At 43.5% G+C, this 20304-nt stretch overlaps 2 protein-coding genes across 12 annotated transcripts in view; one reads left to right on the top strand and one right to left on the bottom strand.

Moving 5' to 3' along the window:
- The window catches only part of TUBGCP4 (tubulin gamma complex associated protein 4), a 47654-nt gene extending 31246 nt beyond the window's left edge, over positions 1–16408 (top strand). For 2 of the 3 annotated variants that reach the window (XM_049705403.1, XM_049705404.1), the window contains 9 exons: positions 5082–5132; positions 5539–5644; positions 7402–7509; positions 7946–8084; positions 11127–11322; positions 11877–12011; positions 13455–13571; positions 14191–14330; positions 14938–16408. In XM_049705403.1, the coding sequence (XP_049561360.1) occupies positions 5082–5132; positions 5539–5644; positions 7402–7509; positions 7946–8084; positions 11127–11322; positions 11877–12011; positions 13455–13571; positions 14191–14330; positions 14938–14950 (1005 nt within the window). In that variant the 3' untranslated portion in view covers positions 14951–16408. The remainder of the gene's footprint in view (positions 1–5081; positions 5133–5538; positions 5645–7401; positions 7510–7945; positions 8085–11126; positions 11323–11876; positions 12012–13454; positions 13572–14190; positions 14331–14937) is intronic. The other variant, XM_012534557.3, reaches the window with a different exon arrangement.
- A 297-nt stretch (positions 16409–16705) lies between these two features.
- Positions 16706–20304, bottom strand: part of TP53BP1 (tumor protein p53 binding protein 1) — a 68685-nt gene continuing 65086 nt past the window's right edge. For all 9 annotated transcript variants that reach the window (XM_004273930.4, XM_033435628.2, XM_033435629.2 and 6 more), the window contains 4 exons: positions 18839–18933; positions 18102–18301; positions 17456–17601; positions 16706–17060 (listed from right to left, as the gene is read on the bottom strand). In XM_004273930.4, the coding sequence (XP_004273978.1) occupies positions 16873–17060; positions 17456–17601; positions 18102–18301; positions 18839–18933 (629 nt within the window). In that variant the 3' untranslated portion in view covers positions 16706–16872. The remainder of the gene's footprint in view (positions 17061–17455; positions 17602–18101; positions 18302–18838; positions 18934–20304) is intronic.

Raw genomic sequence — 20304 nt, 5'->3', positions numbered from 1 at the left:
GGCTTTCTCTAGTTGTGGTGAGTGGGGGCTACTCTTTGTTGTCGTGCGTGGGCTTCTCATTGTGGTGGCTTCTCTTGTTGCGGAGCACAGGCTCTGGGCATGCGGGCTTCAGTAGTTGTGGCACACAGGCTCAGTAGTTGTGGCTCGCGGGCTCTAGAACGCAGGCTCAGTAGTTGTGGTGCACGGGCTTAGTTGCTCCATGGCACGTGGGAGCTTCCCGGGCCAGGGCTCCAACCCATGTCCCCTGCATTGGCAGGCGGATTCTTACCCACCGCGCCACCAGGGAAGCCCTGCGATTGCTGGTTTTGATATCATATTTGTGTATGGATGATTTCTACCTTTACTGTATGTTTGCCTTTACTGGTGAGCTTTACCATTTGTAATTTTCTTGTTCCCAGTTGTGCGCTTTTCTTTTCCACCTAGAGAAGTTCATCTAGCATTTGTTGTAAAGTTGGTTGGTGGTGCAAAATTCTCTTAGCTTTTGCTTGTCTGTAAAGCTTTTTATTTCTCTGTTGAATCTGAACAAGAGCCTTGCTGGGTAGAGTAATCTTGGTTGTAGGTTTTTCCCTTTCATCACTTTAAATATATCATACCACTCTCTTCTGGCCTGCAGAATTTCTGCTGAAAAATAAGCTGTAACCTTATGGGGATTCCCTTGTATGTTATTTGTTGCTTTTCCCTTGTTGATTTTAATATTTTCTGTCTTTAATTTTTGTCATTTTTATTAATATGTGTCTTGGTATGTTCCTCCTTGGGTTTATGCTGTAAGGGACTCTCTGCGCTTCCTGGACTTGGGTTACTGTTTCCTTTCCCATGTTCAGGAAGTTTTCAGCTATTATCTCTTCAAATAGTTTCTGAGGCCCTACTCTCTCTCTTCTTCTGGGACCCCTATAATGCAAATGATGGTGCATTTAATGTCCCAGAGGTCTCTTAAACTATCCTCATTTGTTTTCATTCTTTTTTTTTAATTCAGTTCCGTGGCAGTGATTTCCACCATTTTGTCTTCCAGCTCACTTATCCGTTCTTCTGCCTTATTTATTCTGCTATTGACTCCTTCTAGTGTATTTTTCATTTCAGTTATTGTTCATCTTTGTTTGTCTGTTCTTTAAATTTTCTAGCCCTTTGTTAAACATTTCTTGTATCTTCTCAGTCTGTGCCTCCCTTCTTTGTCCAAGATCGTGGATCATCTTTACTATCGTTACTCCTAATTCTTTTTCAGGTAAATTGCCTATCTCCACTTCACATAGTTGTTCTTCTGGGGTTTTATCTTGTTCCTTCATCTGGAACATATTCCTCTGCTGCCTCATTATATCTAACTTTCTGTGTTTGCAGCCCCACAGGCTGCAGGATTATAGTTCCTCTTGCTTCTGGTGCCTGCCCCCTGGTGGATGAGGCTGGTCTAAGAGGCTTGTGTAGGCTTCCTGGTGCAAGGGACTTGTGCCTGTCCACTGGTGGGTGGAGCTGGGTCTTGTCCCTCTGGTGGGCAGGGTTGGATCAAGGGGTGGGTTTAGAGGTGGCTGTGGACTCAGGAAGACTTTACGGCAGCCTGTCTGCTGATGGGTGGGGCTGCGTTCCTGCCCTGTTGGTTGTTTGGCCTGAGGCATGCCTGCACTGTAGCTTTCAGGCTGTTGGGTGGGGTGAGGTCTTGGCATCAAAATGGTGGCCTCCAGGACAGCTCCCGCCAGTGCGTAGCCAGTACCTCTGCCACCAGTGTCCTTGTCCCCACAGTGAGCCACAGCTGCCCTCTGCCTCCCCAGGAGACCCTCAAAGACCAGCAGGTAGGTCTGGCCCAGGCTCCTATGAAGTCACTGCTTTTTCATTAGGTCCTGGTACACATGAGACCTTGTGTGCACCCACCAGGAGTGGCGTTTGTTTCTCCCAGTCCTGTGGAGTTCCTGTGATCAAGCCTGCAAATGATCTGGAGGCTCCTCCTCTGATGCCAGACCCTCAGACTGTGGAGCCTGATGTGGGGCTCAGAACTCTCACTCCTGTGGGAGAACTTCTGCAATATAATTGTTTTCCAGTTTGTGGGTCACCCATCCAGTGGGTATGGGATTTGATTGTATCACAGATGCACCCCTCCTACCATCTCATCGTGGCTTCCTCTTTGTCTTTGGAAGTAGAATATCTTTTTGGTAGGTTCCAGTACTTTTCTGTTGATGGTTGTTCAGCGGTTAGTTGTGATTTTGGTGTTTTCGTGAGAGGAGGTGAGCTCAGACCCTTCTACTCTGCCATCTTGTCCCAAAGTCCCATACTCTTTTAATTACTTTAGCTTTGTAGTATAGTTGAAGTCAGGAAGTGTGATACCACAGACTTTGTTATTCTTTCTCAGGATTGCTTTGGCTGTTTGGAGTCTTTTGTGGTTCCACACAAATTTTAGTATTTTTTTCTATTTTTGTGAAGAATGCCTTTGGAATTTTGATAAGAATTTTTACAGGGTTTGTGTTGAATCTATAGATAGCTTTGAATAGTATACACTTTTTAGCAATATAATTCTTCTGATCCATGAAAATGGAATGTCTTTCCATTTGTGCTGTCTTCAATTTCTTTCAACAAAGACTTGTTTTGTTGTACAGATTTTTCACTTCCTTGGTTAAATTTATTCCTAGGTATTCTTTTACTGAGCATAATTGAGATTAATCCATGTCACATATATTGATAGTTTAGTCTTTTTTGCTGATGAGTAGTATCCCATTGTTCATACCAATGTGTTTTCCCATAATCTGTTCATAGACATTTGGATTATTCCCCCATTGTAGTTTTAATTTCCATTCCGCTAATGACTAATGATGTTGAAATTTTTTTCATACACTTGTTTGCCATCCATATATCTTCTTTGGTGAAGTGTCCAAAACTTTTGTCCATTTTTTCTTGTTTTTTGTTTTATTTTCTTACTGTTGAGTTTTGAGAGTTTATGTATTCTGAATGTAAGTCCTTTATCAGATATGTGACTTACAAATATTTTCTTCCTGTCTATGACGTGTCTTTTCATTCTCTTAACAGTGTCTTTCAAAGAGTAGAAGTTGTTAATTTTGGTTAAGTCCAGTTTTGTCAATTTCTTTTTTGTGTGTGGCTTATGCTTTTGGTGTTGTGTCCGAGAAACCTTTGTGTAACCCAAAGTCACAAAAATTTTCTCCTCTGTTTTCTTTTAGAAAACTTATATGTTTTAGTTTTACATGTAGGGTTATGATCACTTTGAGTTAATTTTTGTATGTGGTGCAAGGTATAGATCAAGTTTTAATTTTTTGCATATGGATACTCAATTGATCCAGCGTCTTGGTTCTTTTTTATGATTTATTTTTGTATATTTATATTGCTATTACACTTACCTCTTTAAGCATATTTGTAAAGAGTATTTAAAATTTTTGGTTTGTGTCAAAGGTCAGATTTCCCCAGGAAACAGATTTTGTGACTGAGATTTGGCAAGAAGTGAGGGAAGCAGGATTGAGTAGAGAGGGGAAATAAACTGTGATGTGGTTGCAGCAGAAGACTTGGCCATCTCATGCAGAGCTCTGAAGCTAGAATGGCCCTTCAGAGATGTCCCAAATTGAGGTTAGAGGGCTAGGCCATTATACCTCTGCATCTATCAGAAATTGGTTCCTCAGGAGGGAACGATGGGCAAGGTAGCTCCCTTTAGCCAAAAGCGCCAGTAGCAGGCAGTACTCTGAACAGCTGGGATATGGGAAACCTCAGTCTTACAGGGGATATCTCACTATACTAGCCACTCAGTCAGTTCTAAAACTTCTGCTTCAGATGGTATGTGTTACCTAGTCTGTTGTATTTCTTTTACTCTTCCCATGTCTAATTATTTTGACCTGTGTGCTTATATTCCTCTGGGGATGTCAGCTATTTTGTCTAGTATTGTGTATTAGAGAAGGGCCGAAGGCCAGTTCCTAATCTGTATCAGTTCCAGTGAGAGAAGGCAAAGGGGAGCACCAGGGTGGAGATTCCAGGAATCCTGAATCAACATTGATCACTTCACGACATTGATCACTTCACGGGGCAAATCCTAGTCAGGATCCTTTGATGCTGGTAACAGCTATGTAGTTGATTTTTTGTATCTCAGTCACCAAGCTTGCCGAATTCTCTTACTAGTTCTAATAATCTATATGTCAGTCCTCTTGGACCTTCTGTGCAGGTAGTGAGTGATATCATCTGTCAATAGTAACAGTTTTGTTTCTTCCTTTTCAGTTTTTTTTTTTTTTTCTATATTGGCAAGTCTTTAGTACAATGTTGGATGACTTTAAAGGAATTTCTTCTAATGTTTCACCATCAAATAGGTTCTTTGCTGTGGGGTTCTGGTATATACCCTTTATCAGAATAAAGAAATTTCCTTCTATTCCTTGTTTGCTTTCTTTCTAAAATCATGAACAGATGTTGAGTTTTATCAGATGCTTTTTCTGCATCCATTGAGGTGATCATATTTTTTCTTTTTTAATCTTTAATGTAGTGAATTATATTCATATTAAAACTTTTGAGATAAAATTCACACAACAAAGTTAAACATTTGAGCCATTTAAAAATAGGTACAATTCAGTGGGTTTTAGTATGTTCACGATGTTGTGCAGCCATTACCACTATCTAATTCCAGAATATTTCCATCTCATATATTTTTTTAACTGTTAGACTTTTATTCCTGGGATTAACCCAGTGTGGTCATGGTATATATTCTTTTTTCCAATACCTTGCTGGATTTGTACAAAAACATTCTTTATAGGAGTTTTCATTGTAATGAAACTTTGACCCTGTTTTTTTTTCTTTCCCCACATCTTTACTGGAGTATAACTGCTTTACAATGTTGCATTAGTTTCTGCTGTACAACAAAGTGAATCAGCTATATGTATACATATATCCCCATATCCCCTCCCTCTTGAGCCTCCCTCCCACCCTCCCTATCCCACCCCTCTAGGTCATCACAAAGCACCGAGCTGATCTCCCTGGGCTATGCGGCTGCTTCCCACTAGCCATCTATTTTACATTTGGTAGTGTATATATGTCAGTGCTGCTTTCTCACTTCGTCCCAGCTTCCCCTTCCCACCCTGTGTCCTCAATTGACCCTGTTTTATTGGTTCTTTTCACAGCATCTCTGGAAGCTGATGGTGGAAGAGTCAGATTTACTGGGTCAGCTGAAGGTAATAGCTTAGCTGTTCTTTTAACTCTTAAAATGATGCTGGTGGACAATGACGTTATTCTCTATCCTCTCCTGAGAGTACTGGTTGCCTGTCCCCAGACTTCCAGAGTGGCTCCTTATGTCCTCATCCAAGTGGGCAAACTCCATCTAATGCTACAGGTTTATTACAGTACAAAGCTTTGGCTTACTTTCTTCTGGCATTATTGTGCTTTCATTGAATAAATGATATCAAAGACGCACCAGTCATCCTGCCATTACTAAGTATGTCCCTTTAAAATGCCAAAAGCCTACGACCTTTCGTAGGTTGGGCTCAAACTGATGAAATTGGAAATTATATGCATAATTCTCTTAGGATAGTGAAAAGCTCTGCTGGATTACTGAATTGTAAATTGAAATTCTTTCTGCAGATCATTAAAGACTTTTACCTTCTGGGACGTGGAGAACTGTTTCAGGCCTTCATTGATACAGCTCAACACATGTTAAAAACACCACCCACTGCAGTAACTGAACATGGTAATTGCCCTGGGGCCCAAAAATTACCAGCTTACTGAAGTTGTAGTGTATTTCTTAGCTGCTGCCAAACCATTTAGGCCTGGGCCACATAGGAGCAGCCTAGTGAGTTACAGAGAGTGTTTCCAAAATGGAAGGCCACTCAGGTAGGCTCACACTGTTGTTACTGGGAGCAGCTTCAGCTCGTGACTCTTCCTGGAAGGGTTGGTACAGGCCTTCAAACCAGTAGTTCATCTCATCAGATTATAGCCATTTATTTCTTAAGGGACATATTGAGATTTTCTTTTTTTTTGGCCACGCCATGTGGCACATGGGATCTTAGTTCCCCAATCAGGAATCGAACCCGTGCCCCCCTCCCCGCATTGGGAACGTGGAGTCTTAACCACTGGACTGCCAGGGAAGTCTCCATATTGGGACTTATAGCCACTTGTTGTATTAGAACTCGTTAGGCTGTCAGTGATGGAAAACTAACCTAGGTAGAAAAGGAGAGTGTATTTGCTATTGTATCTGTAACTCCAGCGGGATAGGGATATATCTGGTCCTGAGAACTGAAACTAGGGATTGCTAGGATTCTCTCTCTTACCTTATCTTGTCTGTGCCTCTGTGTGCTCTTTGATGGCCTTCCAGTCCCATCTGGCCACATGGCCACCAGCAGCTCCCAGGAACATACCTCACAGAGTCTACTGGGGGAGTCAAACCTGGTCTCTCTGGTAGCAAGTTAAGGGATTCCAGGGAAAGGGTTTTGATTAGCCCAACTGGATCATATACCTATCCCTGTATCAAAGAGGTCAGACTAAGAAACGCCTACTTTGGGGACTTACCTTGTGGTCCAGTGGTTTAAGACTCTGAGCTTCCACTGCAGGGGGCACGGGTTCGATCCCTGGTCGGGGAACTACGATCCCGCATGCCACAAGGTGCAGCAAAAAAAAAAAGGAAGATATGCCTACTTCAGTAAAGTGTTCACCTTTGACCAATGGGAAGGATTACCATTCCTAATCAAACTACTTGAGGAGAGTTACATAAGGATCAGAGTCAAAAAAGAGGGGAGTGGGGCAGGAGGGGAGACAGGGTTACTGTTTTTCTAGCTCTATAAAACAATAGATGTCCACTGTGCTTACATAGGACTTTCTTGGTTGCAAGAAAACCCAATTCAAATTCACTTAAGCAAAGGAAAAAAGAGAATTTATTGATTCTCGTAACTGAAAAGGTCAGAGGTAAGATGGCTCTAGGCAGTTTTGCTCCAAGGCTTACATGACGCCTTCAGGACTTGGTGTCATTCCATCTTTCACCTCTGCCTTTTCTTCTGAGACAGGCCTGCTCCGTATGGTAGCAAGATGGCTTGCAACCAAGTTCACATCCTACTGAGTCCGTGTTTATCTTGAATAAAAAATAGCTACCCTCTTTCAGAATCTGAATAGAGCCTCTGGATTGGCCTGGCTTGGGTCATGTTCATATCCCTAAACAAAATAGTGTAACAAGGTAGATCATTCCTGGGTCACCTGCCTACCCTGACGGTCAGGTGTTGTCCACCCCACTGGAACTACATGGATTGTTCTGGACAGGGGTGATTCTCCAAGGAAAACCAGGGCGCTGTTATCAGCAACAGGAGAAGGAATGCATGCTAGTCAGGCAGAAGCAACTACTGTTTACCGTATCCTACTATTAGTGATAGGCGGGCTGCAGGAGAGGTAGAAAGCCAGGGGAGTCTGGATTTGTTACATAGCCAAGCCTTCTCTCAGCCCATGTGTTCTTTCTTGCAGATGTGAATGTGGCCTTCCAACAGTCAGCACACAAGGTGCTGCTCGATGATGACAACCTCCTCCCTCTGTTGCACTTAACAATCGAGTATCATGGAAAGGAGCATAAAGGTTTGCTGTGCTTCCTAGAGTCTTTCTGCTCCTACTGGTCATTATCTGTTCTGCTTCCATCCACTTCCACAGAAACCATATCATTTTGGACCTTAGAAATCACCTAGTCCAGTACCCTAATTTTACACAAAAGAAAAGGGAAGTCAAGAGAGGCTAAGAGATGGCCAGGCCATGGTTTTGGCTTGTTTTTGTCATGCTGCTGGAATGGTCTCTGTTTATTTATAGCCACAGTTCTTTAAGACTAAAAAAAGAATCTCTAAAAGACCTCCTAAGAGAACACCTCATGGGAGTTTCCTTGCCTTCTACAAGTCCCCTTTGTATCCCCTTTATGCTTCTGACACTGCAGGTTCGAGTGAGCGCTCATTTCATGAATGTTCCTCACCTTGTTGAAACTCTAGTTCTAGATGAGCAAAGTCATCTTCTCTGTTCTTAACAGATGCTACTCAGGCAAGAGAAGGGCCTTCTCGGGAAACTTCTCCCCGGGAAGCCCCTGCATCCGGCTGGGCAGCCCTAGGTCTTTCCTATAAAGTGCAGTGGCCACTACACATTCTCTTCACACCTGCTGTCCTGGAAAAGTGAGTATTTCTGAGTTTCTCACAGGTAATTATTACCCATCTTACTTCCACGAGAAGAAATTATCAGGAGTAGAATTGGTTGGGAGCAAGATAGCCAGCCAACTGGTTTTGTTTGTTTTCTGGCCACGCCCCGCAGCTTGCAGGATCTTAGTTCCCTGACCAGAGATTGAACCCGGGCCCCCTGCAGTGGAAGCACCAAGTCCTAACCACTGGACTGCCAGGGAAGTCCCCCAGCTGGTTTTTAACAGTCTATAAGTCAGAGGCTGCAAACTCAGATGCCTTCGGGGTCTGGACAGATAACATTAATAAGTGAAGCTGCAGATGTGAGACGGTAGGAGTAGTGGATGCTGGGATGAGTGGGCGGGTCAAACCCTTAAAACCATCAGAGGTTTTTTTTTTTTTTGCGGTACGCAGGCCTCTCACTGTTGTGGCCTCTCCCGTTGCGGAGCACAGGCTCCGGACGCGCAGGCTCAGCGGCCATGGCTCACGGGCCCAGCCGCTCCGCAGCATGCGGTATCTTCCCAGACCGGGGCACGAACCCGTGTCCCCTGTATCGGCAGGCGGACTCTCAACCACTGCACCACCAGGGAAGCCCCATCAGAGCTTTTTTTTTTTAATTGCAAAATATCGAGCAATTTACAGGCTGCCAGTTTCTGGCCTCTCTTCATCCTCTCCATTCCTGTTCATAACCCTCTACTTTTGGGGGGAAGAGAAGCTTAGGGTATGAGAGACTAGACATAAACTGGAAAGATAAAGCTGGTTTAGCGAGAAGACGCAGAGCCCACAGCCCACATAAGTAAGCTGCCTGGACTGTCCAAAGAGCCTCCGTAGCTCCCAGTCCACTTTCCTTCTCACTTGAGATGCCCTTAACACCCTTGAAGAAATCAAGCTCAGAAGTATTTTCCTAAACATTTTATTTTGAAAATTTTCAAATATAAACAAAGGTATGGACTATCACGAACACCCATGGACGCATCATCCATCTTCAGTAACTAGCAACATCACGCTGTTTGTTTCATCTCCTCTTTTTTTTTTGGCCAGAGCCTTATAAAGCAAATCCCAGACATGTCATTTTACTCCACCACTGTGCAATTCAAAAAAGCCATCTTTGAGAGTTACCTGGTGGCGCAGTGGTTGAGAATCCACCTGCCAATGCAGGGGACATGGGTTCGAGCCCTGGTCCGGGAAGATCCCACATGCCGCACAGCAACGAAGCCCGTGCGCCACAACTACTGAGCCTGCGCTCTAGAGCCCGTGAGCCACAACTGCTGAGCCTGAGTGCCACAACTACTGAAGCCCGTGCACCTAGAGCCCAAGCTCTGCAACAAGAGAAGCCACCACAATGAGAAGCCCACGCACTGCAACGAAGAGTAGCCCCCGCTCACCGCAGCTAGAGAAAGCCCATGCACAGCAACGAAGACCCAACAAGAAAGACCCAATGCAGCCAAAAATAATTTTTTTAAAAAAAAAGGCATCTTTTTAACATAACTACAGTGCTATTATCACACCCAGTAAAATTAACAATAATTCCTTATTATCTGATATCCAGTCCACATTGAAATTTCCCCCATTATCTAAAAAATGTCTTATGGTTGGGTTTGTTCAAATCAGAATACAAACAAGGTGTACTATTTTCAGTACATTGTTCCATTAGAAATAATTTTTAAAGGCAGATGGAATCAGGTTATCTTATGCAAGCCAGCCTAAGAATAGGTAAATAAGCCCAGTTCCACCGGGAATCAGCTGCTCTTCCCATGCATCTTCTCGGTACAGGGCTCAATATCAGGCAGCTACCTAGAGCTGTGAGGGGAGCCCTTGATTTTTTTTTTTTTAATTGAAGTATAGTTGGTTTACAATGTGTTAGTTTCAGGTGTACTGCAAAGTGATTCATATAGATATATATGATTCTTGTTTTTCAGATTCTTTTCCATTATAGGTTATTATCTTGAATATAGTTCCCTGTGCTATACAGGAGGTCCTTGTTGGTTATCTACTTTATATATAGTCGTGTGTGTCTGTTAATCCCAAACTCCTAACCTATCCCTCCCCACCCCCACTCCCCACAGAGCCCTCAATTTTATCTCCTCTTCTGTGGGCTTCAGGGACAGAGAATCACAGCAACCAAAATCCTTGGTTCCCAACACATTCTTATTTGTCCATGCAGGGCCCTCCTTCCTCCTTCATACACACACACACAAATGCCACAGAACCACTTTTAGAACAATGTCTAGAACACTGGCAGTAATGTCCATCTACCTGTGTGGTCCTTCCCAGCCCTGCCCCCTTGCCTCCCCCAACCCTAAGTGACCACTACCCTAAATTCCATGTTTTATTTTTTTTTATAAATTTTAATTTTTAAAATTTTTGTTTGTTTTATATGCATTTTATTTTTGGTTGTGTTGGGTCCTCGTTGCTGCACGCGGGCTTTCTCTAGTTGCAGCGAGTGGGGGCTACTCTTCGTTGCGATGCACGGGCTTCTGATTGCGGTGGCTTCTCTTGTGGAGCACAGGCTCTAGGTGCACAGGCTTCAGTAGTTGTGGCTTGCGGGTTCTAGAGCACAGGCTCAGTAGTTGTGGTGCATGGGCTTAGTTGCTCCATGGCATGTGGTATCTTCCTGGACCAGGGCTCGAACCCGTGTCCCCTGCATTGGCATGTGGATTCTTAACCACTGCGCCACCAGGGAAGTCCCTTCTATCCTTTTTACACAGTTTTATAACATCTATATATGTTCTCCCAAAGTATATATATTTTTTCTATTTAGTTTTAAGCATTACAAAAAAAGGTATCAGGCTATATGTAATCTTTTTAAATTTCCCTTTTTTATTCAAAATCATATTGCTAGGAGTCATTTTATGTTGTACAGCTGAAGTTCATTTTAATGGCTGTGCAATATTCCATCATATAAATAAACCAGTTTATCTGTTCCCATCTCTAGGCAAACTTATATCCTTCCTGCCTTTTGGGGAGAAATGGGTGGCACAGAGTTCTAGGGTTTGTCACGCAGGTGGGGCTTGAGGGGGGTGAAGTTTTTATCTTGAATAGTCTGGTGTTTCTGTCAAGGTACAATGTTGTTTTCAAGTACTTGCTGAGTGTGCGCCGGGTACAAGCTGAGCTGCAGCACTGCTGGGCCCTACAGATGCAGCGCAAGCACCTCAAGTCCAACCAGACCGACGCAGTCAAGTGGCGCCTAAGAAATCACATGGCCTTCTTGGTGGATAATCTTCAGTACTACCTCCAGGTCTGTGTCGAGGGATGAGTAGAAGGAAGGGGTGTGAAAAAAAAGTCCAGGAGGTTGGCAGGAGTCATTGAAGAGGAATCCTGCATTTGGTGAAAAACTGGAATTTGAGAAAGTTCATGGATTATATCACTAGGCATGTTTCTTGGGGGGCATTTTAGAGGGTAATGGAAATAAGTGGATGAAGGAGAACGAGGAGTTAAGGTCCTTATCAGTAATGCAGTATTTAATTATTGTTGCCCCCTTATTTTATAGTTTGCTGTAGCTTCTGGAATCCCATAGGACTTAACCAAGTCAGTCGGCGGAGGGGATGTGGCATGCGGGGGATGGGGTGTGGGGGTGAGATCTGCCAAGACATTGGAGGTCATCAGGAAGTAGGCAGACGACTTCCTACAAGGCGAGGCAACATAAGGGGGTCTTCGTTCAGCTTTGAAGGGGCTTGGATAGGAGGAAGGTGAGTGGGAGCAGAGTTCCTGTTTCATCCTCTCAGGCATCTGATGTTCTTGAGTACTTAGACTACGCAAGGTACTAAAATCATTTGTGCAACTGTCTACCAGGTTGATGTGCTGGAGTCTCAGTTCTCACAGCTGCTTCATCAAATCAATTCTACCCGAGACTTTGAAAGCATCCGATTGGCTCACGACCACTTCCTGAGCAATTTGCTGGCCCAGTCCTTTATCTTGTTGAAACCTGTAAGTAGGGCTGGTTGGTTTCCTCAGACTGCTTCTAGCCTGACTGTTCCCTTAGGCACTTGCCAGGATATGGAACTATCATTAAGCAACTTTCCAATCTCTGTCTTTAAACATTTTTAACAACTTATAAAGCAAAACTAAGAGGGAATACTAAAAAGGAACTTAAATGTCTTTGAATTTCTGAAATACTATATCACAAGATGTGGTGAGCAGCTATAGATAAAAGAATATATGCTTAACCCTCAGAAGGAAGGATTTAAAGAAATTTTTAAAAACCTTTCTGACACCACAGAAAGACTAATGAAAAGCATGTAGAATTTACTTTCTTAGAAATCTTGTGGATCAGGATCGACCAGTTTGGAAGTTGTTTTCACAGACAACTAGAGCAGTGTCTCCCTCTGTGTGTGTGTGTACATATGTACATACATATATTGTGTATCTCCCTCAGGGAAGTTATTCTCAGCCTTGGACCCACGTGGGAATCATCTGGGAGCTTTAAAGTAATCTAGGACCCAGAGCACTTAAATTAGTAGAACCCAGGCACCAATCTTTGAAAGCTCACAAGCTGATTCAAGGATGAAAAAGCAGGAAGATGAAAATGACCCCTTGTAGATTCTAATAGAACAGTTATGCTTTATCTTTGACGGGAGCTACTTGTTATTCCTCAGTTGTGCCACACTCTTTTGTTCTGGTATTTGGGGCTGCTGTTATTTTTAAGGGAGAGTGAGTTCTGTAGATGCCACTCCAAAGGGTTCTGTGAATTGAAAACAACCAAGAACCATTGTCACAGGTAGACTGTCCTTGTACAGTATAAGTGCATCCTTGGGGAAAGCAGAATATCAGAGCAGGTGATGGTCATTAAATATTTATTGAGTGCTTACTGTATGCAAGGCACTGGGGATACAAAGAGGTATAAGTCATGGCTCTGCCCTTAAGGAGCTCACAATCTAGTTGGAGAAACAGGACTTACATACATCACAGATCAGTAACAACACAGACGGCCTGAACAAACGCCAAGTACACAGTACAGATAATATAGAGGAGAGGGAAGCAAGGGGTCGCTAAAGGCTGTGGTGGGGAAGGGAGCGCGCTGTTAGGAGTAGGACTCAAGCTGGTATTGAGGAGAGTATCCCAGGCACAGGGAACAACACTGAAAGCAAAGCTCAAGGTGGGAGCACACTCGGTGGGTCCCAGAGACAATGACTAGTTTAATGTGGCTCGAGTGGAGGTTTCGTGCAGGGTGACTAAGAATGACAGTGTCTTTGCCTGGAAGGGAAGAGTGTTTTACACATGTTGCATTTTGAGGGGCTGGCAGGACTTGCATTGTCTCTACTGAGGTCAGATGTAGAGAATGGGAATAGGTTGGCTCTTATTTTCCCAAATCTTTAATTTCACAGGTGTATCTTCCTTTTTCTCCTAACGTCAACTGTGTTTCCTGGCTAGGTGTTTCACTGCCTGAATGAAATCTTAGATCTCTGCCACAGCTTTTGCTCGCTGGTCAGTCAGAATCTGGGCCCACTGGATGAACGTGGGGCCGCCCAGCTGAGCATCCTGGTGAAGGTAAGTCAGCCTGGCCACTGAAAGTAAGCAGCCCTGTCCAAAGGACAGAGAGGTGGCTTTGTGGATGGGAAATCGTGATCTTTTCCTCTGAGTCAGTTAAAACATTTCCCCAATACATACACACAGAAATAATAAGATAAAAAATGTTGGTATCAGTTTTTAAAGCAGATAATTATGTGCTGCCTGAGCGTTCAAATATAGTTCAGCCCTGAATAGTTTATTCAGCCCACCAGATATGCACTGGCTTTGTTCTTACTTTCTAACATCCAACCTCCTTACTTCCTTGAACTAACCGTCTGTTTCACTGAGATTATAATTATCTGCCTGTAACAGAAACACAGGCTCTCCCCAACCCCAGTACACAGCAGAATATATTAATTTGAAGCTGGCTGCTAAATTCCTACTGAGTATGAGAGTACTTTCATAGGAAGTCATGCATTCTATGGACTCGGTATGAAGAAGTCATTTTAGGAGCTAACAGAAATGGGAATGGGGAAGGCCAGTTGGTACTGTGGAATTTTCAGCAAGACTTTTCCAAGGAATCTCCCCTGCTCCTTCACTCCACATGGATAGCTGGTAAGTCTAAGAGGAATGACAGCTTGAGTCCTTCTCTCTGCAGGGTTTTAGCCGCCAGTCTTCACTCCTATTCAAGATTCTCTCCAGTGTTCGCAATCATCAGATCAACTCGGATTTGGCTCAACTACTGTTACGACTAGATTATAACAAATATTACACCCAGGCTGGTGGCACCCTGGGCAGGTAGGAACAACTGCCTTTGGGGCACTCAGTGGACTGTGTGTGTGTGGCTTTGTAACAAGTTGTAGAATTCCAGAGCTGGAGGGAGACTTTAGCCATCATCTAGTCCAAATACCCTCCTTTTATAAACAAGCAAAGTAAGGCTCAGCGAGAGAAAGGGCTGTGTCATCATCAGTGAAGATTATTTTGCAGTCAAAGTCATCAGAGTAAAGAACCAACACTCCTGGCGCTGAGGCAGGGCGTCAGTCCCTAGCATGACGCGAACCGGCTGTGCAGCCTTAGCATCCCCCACCCCAGCCTCCCTGCCCCCCAGCTTTTTGCCTCTGAAAGGAGGGGACTGCTCCTTCTAACTCCAAACTTTTAAAAAATCTAATAGTGAGACTCAGTGGTAGATGTCTTCTCTCAGAGGTCTGTCCCATTCAAAAAAGCAATTTATTATTCTGCTTTCTCTCTCTGAAATGTCAAGCAGATTTCTCCTAAGTGATTTTATTAGCAAGAAGAATTTTAAGATGAGATTATCTAGATCACAGGTTGCCCTGATTCATATTTCTTTGAAGAAAATCTTGGGAAAGCATGATATTTTGATGCAACTCTTTTTTTTCTTTTGCAGTTTCGGGATGTGAGAATTTCTGGTCCACAAACTAAGTAAGTCAATCCCCTGCGTTGTAACAGAAGATTCAAAACAAACATCCCATTCTCTGGCCAGACACTGTATGTCTGCAGCTACTGGAAAAGCTCTACCTTTTCTCCTAGAAGCAGTTATTGAACATCCATGGATACAAATCCTCCCCCCTCCTTCCCATGTGGAAGGGGCACCTGCCCCACCTTAGGGGAGTTCTTAACCCATCCACCAAGGAGGACTTGTGGCGTCAGCCCTCCCTCTGCTGACCATGCAGGATCTGTTACATTGAGAACATTTGTCGGATATGTTCATTTACTGAGCACCTATATGCCTAGGTACTGTTCAAACTGGGAGAGACACAGCAGTAAGCTATACAGATCAGAACGTTAAATGGCTCATGTGAAAAAGGAATTACATTTATTAATAAGTCAAATTCTGGCTGTTACCACTGAGCAAGAAAGGCACCAGGTAAGACAGGCTTCCCCACACCCCACAGACCTCCTTTCCTCTTTCAGAAATTAAAACTGAGCATCTCCTATCCTTAAGGATCTTCAAAACTGTGAATCTGAAGAATTTTACCAGTAACTTCCAATTATTTCAGATTGGTAAGAGGGTAATAATTCTAGCTATTGACAATGTATTCAAAGTATTTTTTAACAAAGAAAAAAGGTCCTTAAGAAAAAAAATTGTAGATTTCAAATAGTGAAAGATGCAGGTCTAATTATCCCACTTAGAAGGACCACAGGAGTAATCTGGCTCAACCATCACTGATAACAATCTTCATATCAGTGTGAACCGAAATATTCATTGAATAACCCCCTCCAAACTGAAAAAGAATGCAGCATTCTGGCCTCAGTGTGTAGCCACTCAATCTGGTCCTCATCTCTACATCTTCCACCACATACTACACACCCTTATTCCCTGTAATTGCCAGCTAAAGATGACCCCTTCCACTGCTTCCTCTGGAGCAGAGGTTAGCAAACTATGGCCAGCCACCTGTTTTTGTAAAATAAAGTTTTATTGGGACACAGTCACACTCATTTGCTTACCTATTGTCTACAGTTGCTTTCATGCTGTCGTAGCAAAGATAAGTAGTTGTGGCACACCAAATGGCCAAAAAAGCCTAAAATATTTACTGTCTATCTGGAAGAAAAAAAAGATATTTAAGCCCACTTTAGAGAATGAGAGGACATCAACAGGGATGATGCTAGGAGTACAGAAGGAACAGCTTCCAGCAACTGTAACAGTAACCGTAATAAAATTTTGGACCTCTGGCTAGAGCTTCTAACAAACATTTCCAAGTGTTATCACTGTTTCTCATGTTTATATCCTTGCAGCAAGTCGTCGTTTATAGTCACCACCCATTCACAACAATTGGTCCTTTACCCTTTTGGCTGAGAGTACAGTACCCACAGGTCAGCTGTTAGTAAGCTCAACTCTAAAGAGAGATTTTTTTTTTTCATTGACAGAAAACTAAGAGCTGTGCCCAATTCCACTCAACTTCTGCCACAACTATAACTCTGGGCCTATTGTAAAATCAGGTTTTTGAAAGTGCTGAATTTTAGACAGCCCAGGTTAATCTTTTGACAGACAATGATACCACAGAAAACTTTAAAAAAAATTCACTCCTTGTTATTTTCCTTGGCTAGCTGTCATTCTACAGTGAAAAAGCCCATTGAAAACTGCAGAGAAGGTACTATGTTTGTCTTGCTATTTGTTGAGATTAAGCTCAAAGAAATGGATGAAGAAATCCCAGTTACTACAACCAGAGATTCAACATTTATTTTATCATAAAAGTCCAGCAAATAAAAGTATATACAAGATCCATGCAAGGAATCCGGTTACACACAAGACACATTTAAAACCTGGTTAAAACACAGTCTCCACAACACCAGGGAATAAAACCGGTAAGACCGAGTATCCTTAGTGAGAAACATAATCGTGTTTATATTTTGGATGCTGCTTGAATCCAATTCTCTGCCCAACAATGAGGCACTGGATCACCCACTCTTGTGACACCACAGGCAGCTGCAATGCTTCAGCACACTTCAGCACCGAGGCTGGGCACGAGGGGTCCGTCACCACCACATCAAATACCCCTAAAGCAATATCTGCAGGAAGCAGGGGAAGGTGAGTGAGGAAAGGAGACTCAATTTAGTTCTCCAGTTAAAAGACAGATGAGCCTTCTCACCAGTATATCCCGCTCTGCCCAAACTAAAGCCCTTCATGTCAAACACAGTGCCAGTGATCACAACCAAAAGTGAAAAGTCACAATCACTATGTGCTGGCCTTGAGTTTAGCAGGTATACCGGTAGACACCAGGAGAAGCATAAACAGCCCAGTGCGTCACTCATGTTGGCTCACCTCTTGAAGGTGGTACTTTTCTTCTCTTAGAAACACGGGTAAGGTCAGCCTATCAAGACTGAGACTTAGACCACAAGGCCTAAGTGCTACGGGTCATGGACATCCTTGGAGCAATAACAACACACACAAACTTTTCAGGTACCTTTGTTATGGGCACTTGAATGGTGCTGCTTCACAGAGGCTGCCCCCCCAGTCATGAGGATCTCAGACCAGAGCTCCAGGAAGTTCTGCTGTTGGTCTGATACCAAGAGTACCTTCAGATTCTGGAAAGGGTTTTCACGGGGTTGCCTACGAAGGAGTCAGAGAAACAGCACAACAGATAATATCCAATGACAGCCTTTCTGCAAAGGGACGCAGGTACAGCTGACTGCTTTCAATAGCCCTGCGTTAGGGTATCACCCCCCGCCCCTTCCCTCTTTCTCTGAATGATGTGTATTTTCTGGGATCCTGACCTTCTCATCTACCCCTTCTGATTTCCATGTTTATCCTGAGGCCAAGTTTAAGCCAAATCATGCTCCTGAGCCTGTATTTTTAAACGTGTTGCTTAAAACAAGTTGAGAATATTGAATCTACATGAAAATCTCACACATTTTCAAAAGGTCCCTAACCAATATACTCTAGGATAATAAACTAGATGAACTGCTAAAATAATCTCAAACCCACTGAAATTCTGTAATTTATCCTATGATCATTCTAGTTTCTAGAAATATTTACTCTCCTAGATTCTCCCCCTCTGGAAGCTTGCTGTCTTCCTGTCTGCCGTTCTAGATGGGCTCTCAGCTACTCACCAATCCAGAATTTTTTGCTCCTCGAGGCTGTACCCAGCTGGCAGCAGATAATTGCGGTAATTCTGGAGCTGGTTGGCATGGCAACTATCATGGACCCAGACATGAGACACACAAGGAATCCCACTGGCAAGGCACAGGAAGTACTTCCGGGTTCGACAATGCTGATCCGCAATTAGGAGACACTGGTAGGCTGTATTACACTGGAAGGAAAGGAACGGCACCCATGGATCTAGTGACTTCTAGGGAAAGCCCCTGAATAGTAGCCTTGATGAGTCATAGGGAACAAATCTGAACACTTCCATTATACTATCCAAAATGTGACTGAGTCTGTCCTTCTGCTCAAGGCCTGTTCTCTCACTAAAAAGCCCAAGTAGCTTCCCTAGATAATCCCTCTGCCTCACCTGCAGCTTTCTGGGGGCTTAAATCCTCAAGGGACAACCAAACCCCAAGTATTTAGCCAACACTGTAACAGGGATTACTAGTAAACACCAATTTTAATCTGCTTTTGTCCCAGCAACAGAACCACAGCTATTAAGTAACCCAAGGTTCTAACTTCTCTTCCTTGTACACAGTAAAAATTCTGTTTCATGCGACAATGTTTTGGCAGTTTCCCAGTTCCTGAAATCTCTAGCAACTGTATCCATCATCCCCGGCCCCTATCAGCCTTCTTCTCGGTACAGCAAGTGGACTCTTCTCATCACTGCCCCTTTGGGAATCTACAAAAAGAAACTCCTCACCTGGGCTTCATTGAAGTCTTCGAGAATATAGCCAGCTCCTGCTCGAAGCTGGGATTCTGTGTATTGCTTGTTGAAAGGAGGAATTTCTAAAAATTCTATTAAAGAGACATAACCAAGATAATAGTTACTACCAGCTGTTTTTTTATTTGCTACTTTATGCCTGCTTCTTACTGCCCCCTTTTCTACTCCCCAGCTATCTCCACAGCACTGTATCCCAAAGATGCAGGTGAAGGCTTCCCCATGGGTCAGAAAGAGATCTGTCTTGAGGCCTATAAAATGCTGCCAAAAGAAGGGAAAGAGCAGGAGGGGTGGGGGAAGATGAGAAATGGAGGCAGGTCCTACACCTGAAAACATCAGAAGTTTCTATACTAAGAATGAGTCATGGGACTGTGCACAGGGATGGACACGCACCCACTTCCCACAGTGCTGTACTCCAACTTGAGTAACCCTTACCATCAGGAAGTTCCTCCTTATGTCTACCCTAAATCTCTCCTTCTGCAAACTAACCCTATTTCCTCTAATTCTGCCTTCTCTGGAGATGAAGAATGACTGATTAGCACTTTTTATAATAAAGCCTTCAAATTTGCCCTTCATCAGCATTTTACCCCCTTATACACTAAATCTTTGATAAACCAAAATGCTCAAAGAAAACAGTGTTTCTAAAATTTAACTAATTAAAGTGAAGTTTCGCCAGAAAATCCTGATTCAACCTTTTATTGAAAACTATCTCCCTTTGATGGTCTTGAAGTACCTCAGGACACTGAACATCAATGACTGCTCTATAGTCTTTTTTTTTTTTTTTGCGGTGTGCGGGCCTCTCACTGTTGTGGCCTCTCCCGTTGCGGAGCACAGGCTCCGGACACGCAGGTTCAGCGGCCATGGCTCACAGGCCCAGCCGCTCCGTGGCATGTGGGATCTTCCCGGACCGGGGCACGAATCCATGTCCCCTGCATCGGCAGGCGGACTCTCAACCACTGCGCCACCAGGGAAGCCCTGCTCTATAGTCTTGAGGGTGAAGTAGAAGTAGAAGTTATGAGACATGAGGCTGAAGCTATAATGACCCTAGGCAATTAGAAATTGCTTCTTTTGACCAATATCTAATTTGAGCTTGTTTTCTCGTCATCTGCTCCTGTTATATAAATAACACATTAAAAATATATTTTATTTAATTAGGAAATTGTAGAAATTAAGCTCTATTGAACTTATCACCAATTAAAAACCCAACCAAATGTATAAAAGTTCAGTGCCAAGACCACTCCCTTCCCCCTCATACCCGTAGTAAAACCTGCTGGAGCAGACCCCCTGAGGAGGCTGCCCAGCCCCCTGCTCTCTGGTGCCCTCCCTGCTGCTGGGGCTGCTCAGGCAGTGTTGATGCCCCAAACTCAGGCCTCTGTTTAGGTCTGACTGGCCAGCCTATTCACTTTTATTGCTCTTTTCTTGAAAATGAAAACTCAAAATGAAACTGG

The sequence above is a fragment of the Orcinus orca genome, chromosome 2 (genome assembly GCF_937001465.1).
Source record: "Orcinus orca chromosome 2, mOrcOrc1.1, whole genome shotgun sequence".
Lineage (NCBI taxonomy): Eukaryota > Metazoa > Chordata > Mammalia > Artiodactyla > Delphinidae > Orcinus > Orcinus orca.
The sequence above is the reverse complement of the archived record's forward strand: the minus strand, read 5'-3'. Positions and strand labels throughout refer to the sequence as shown.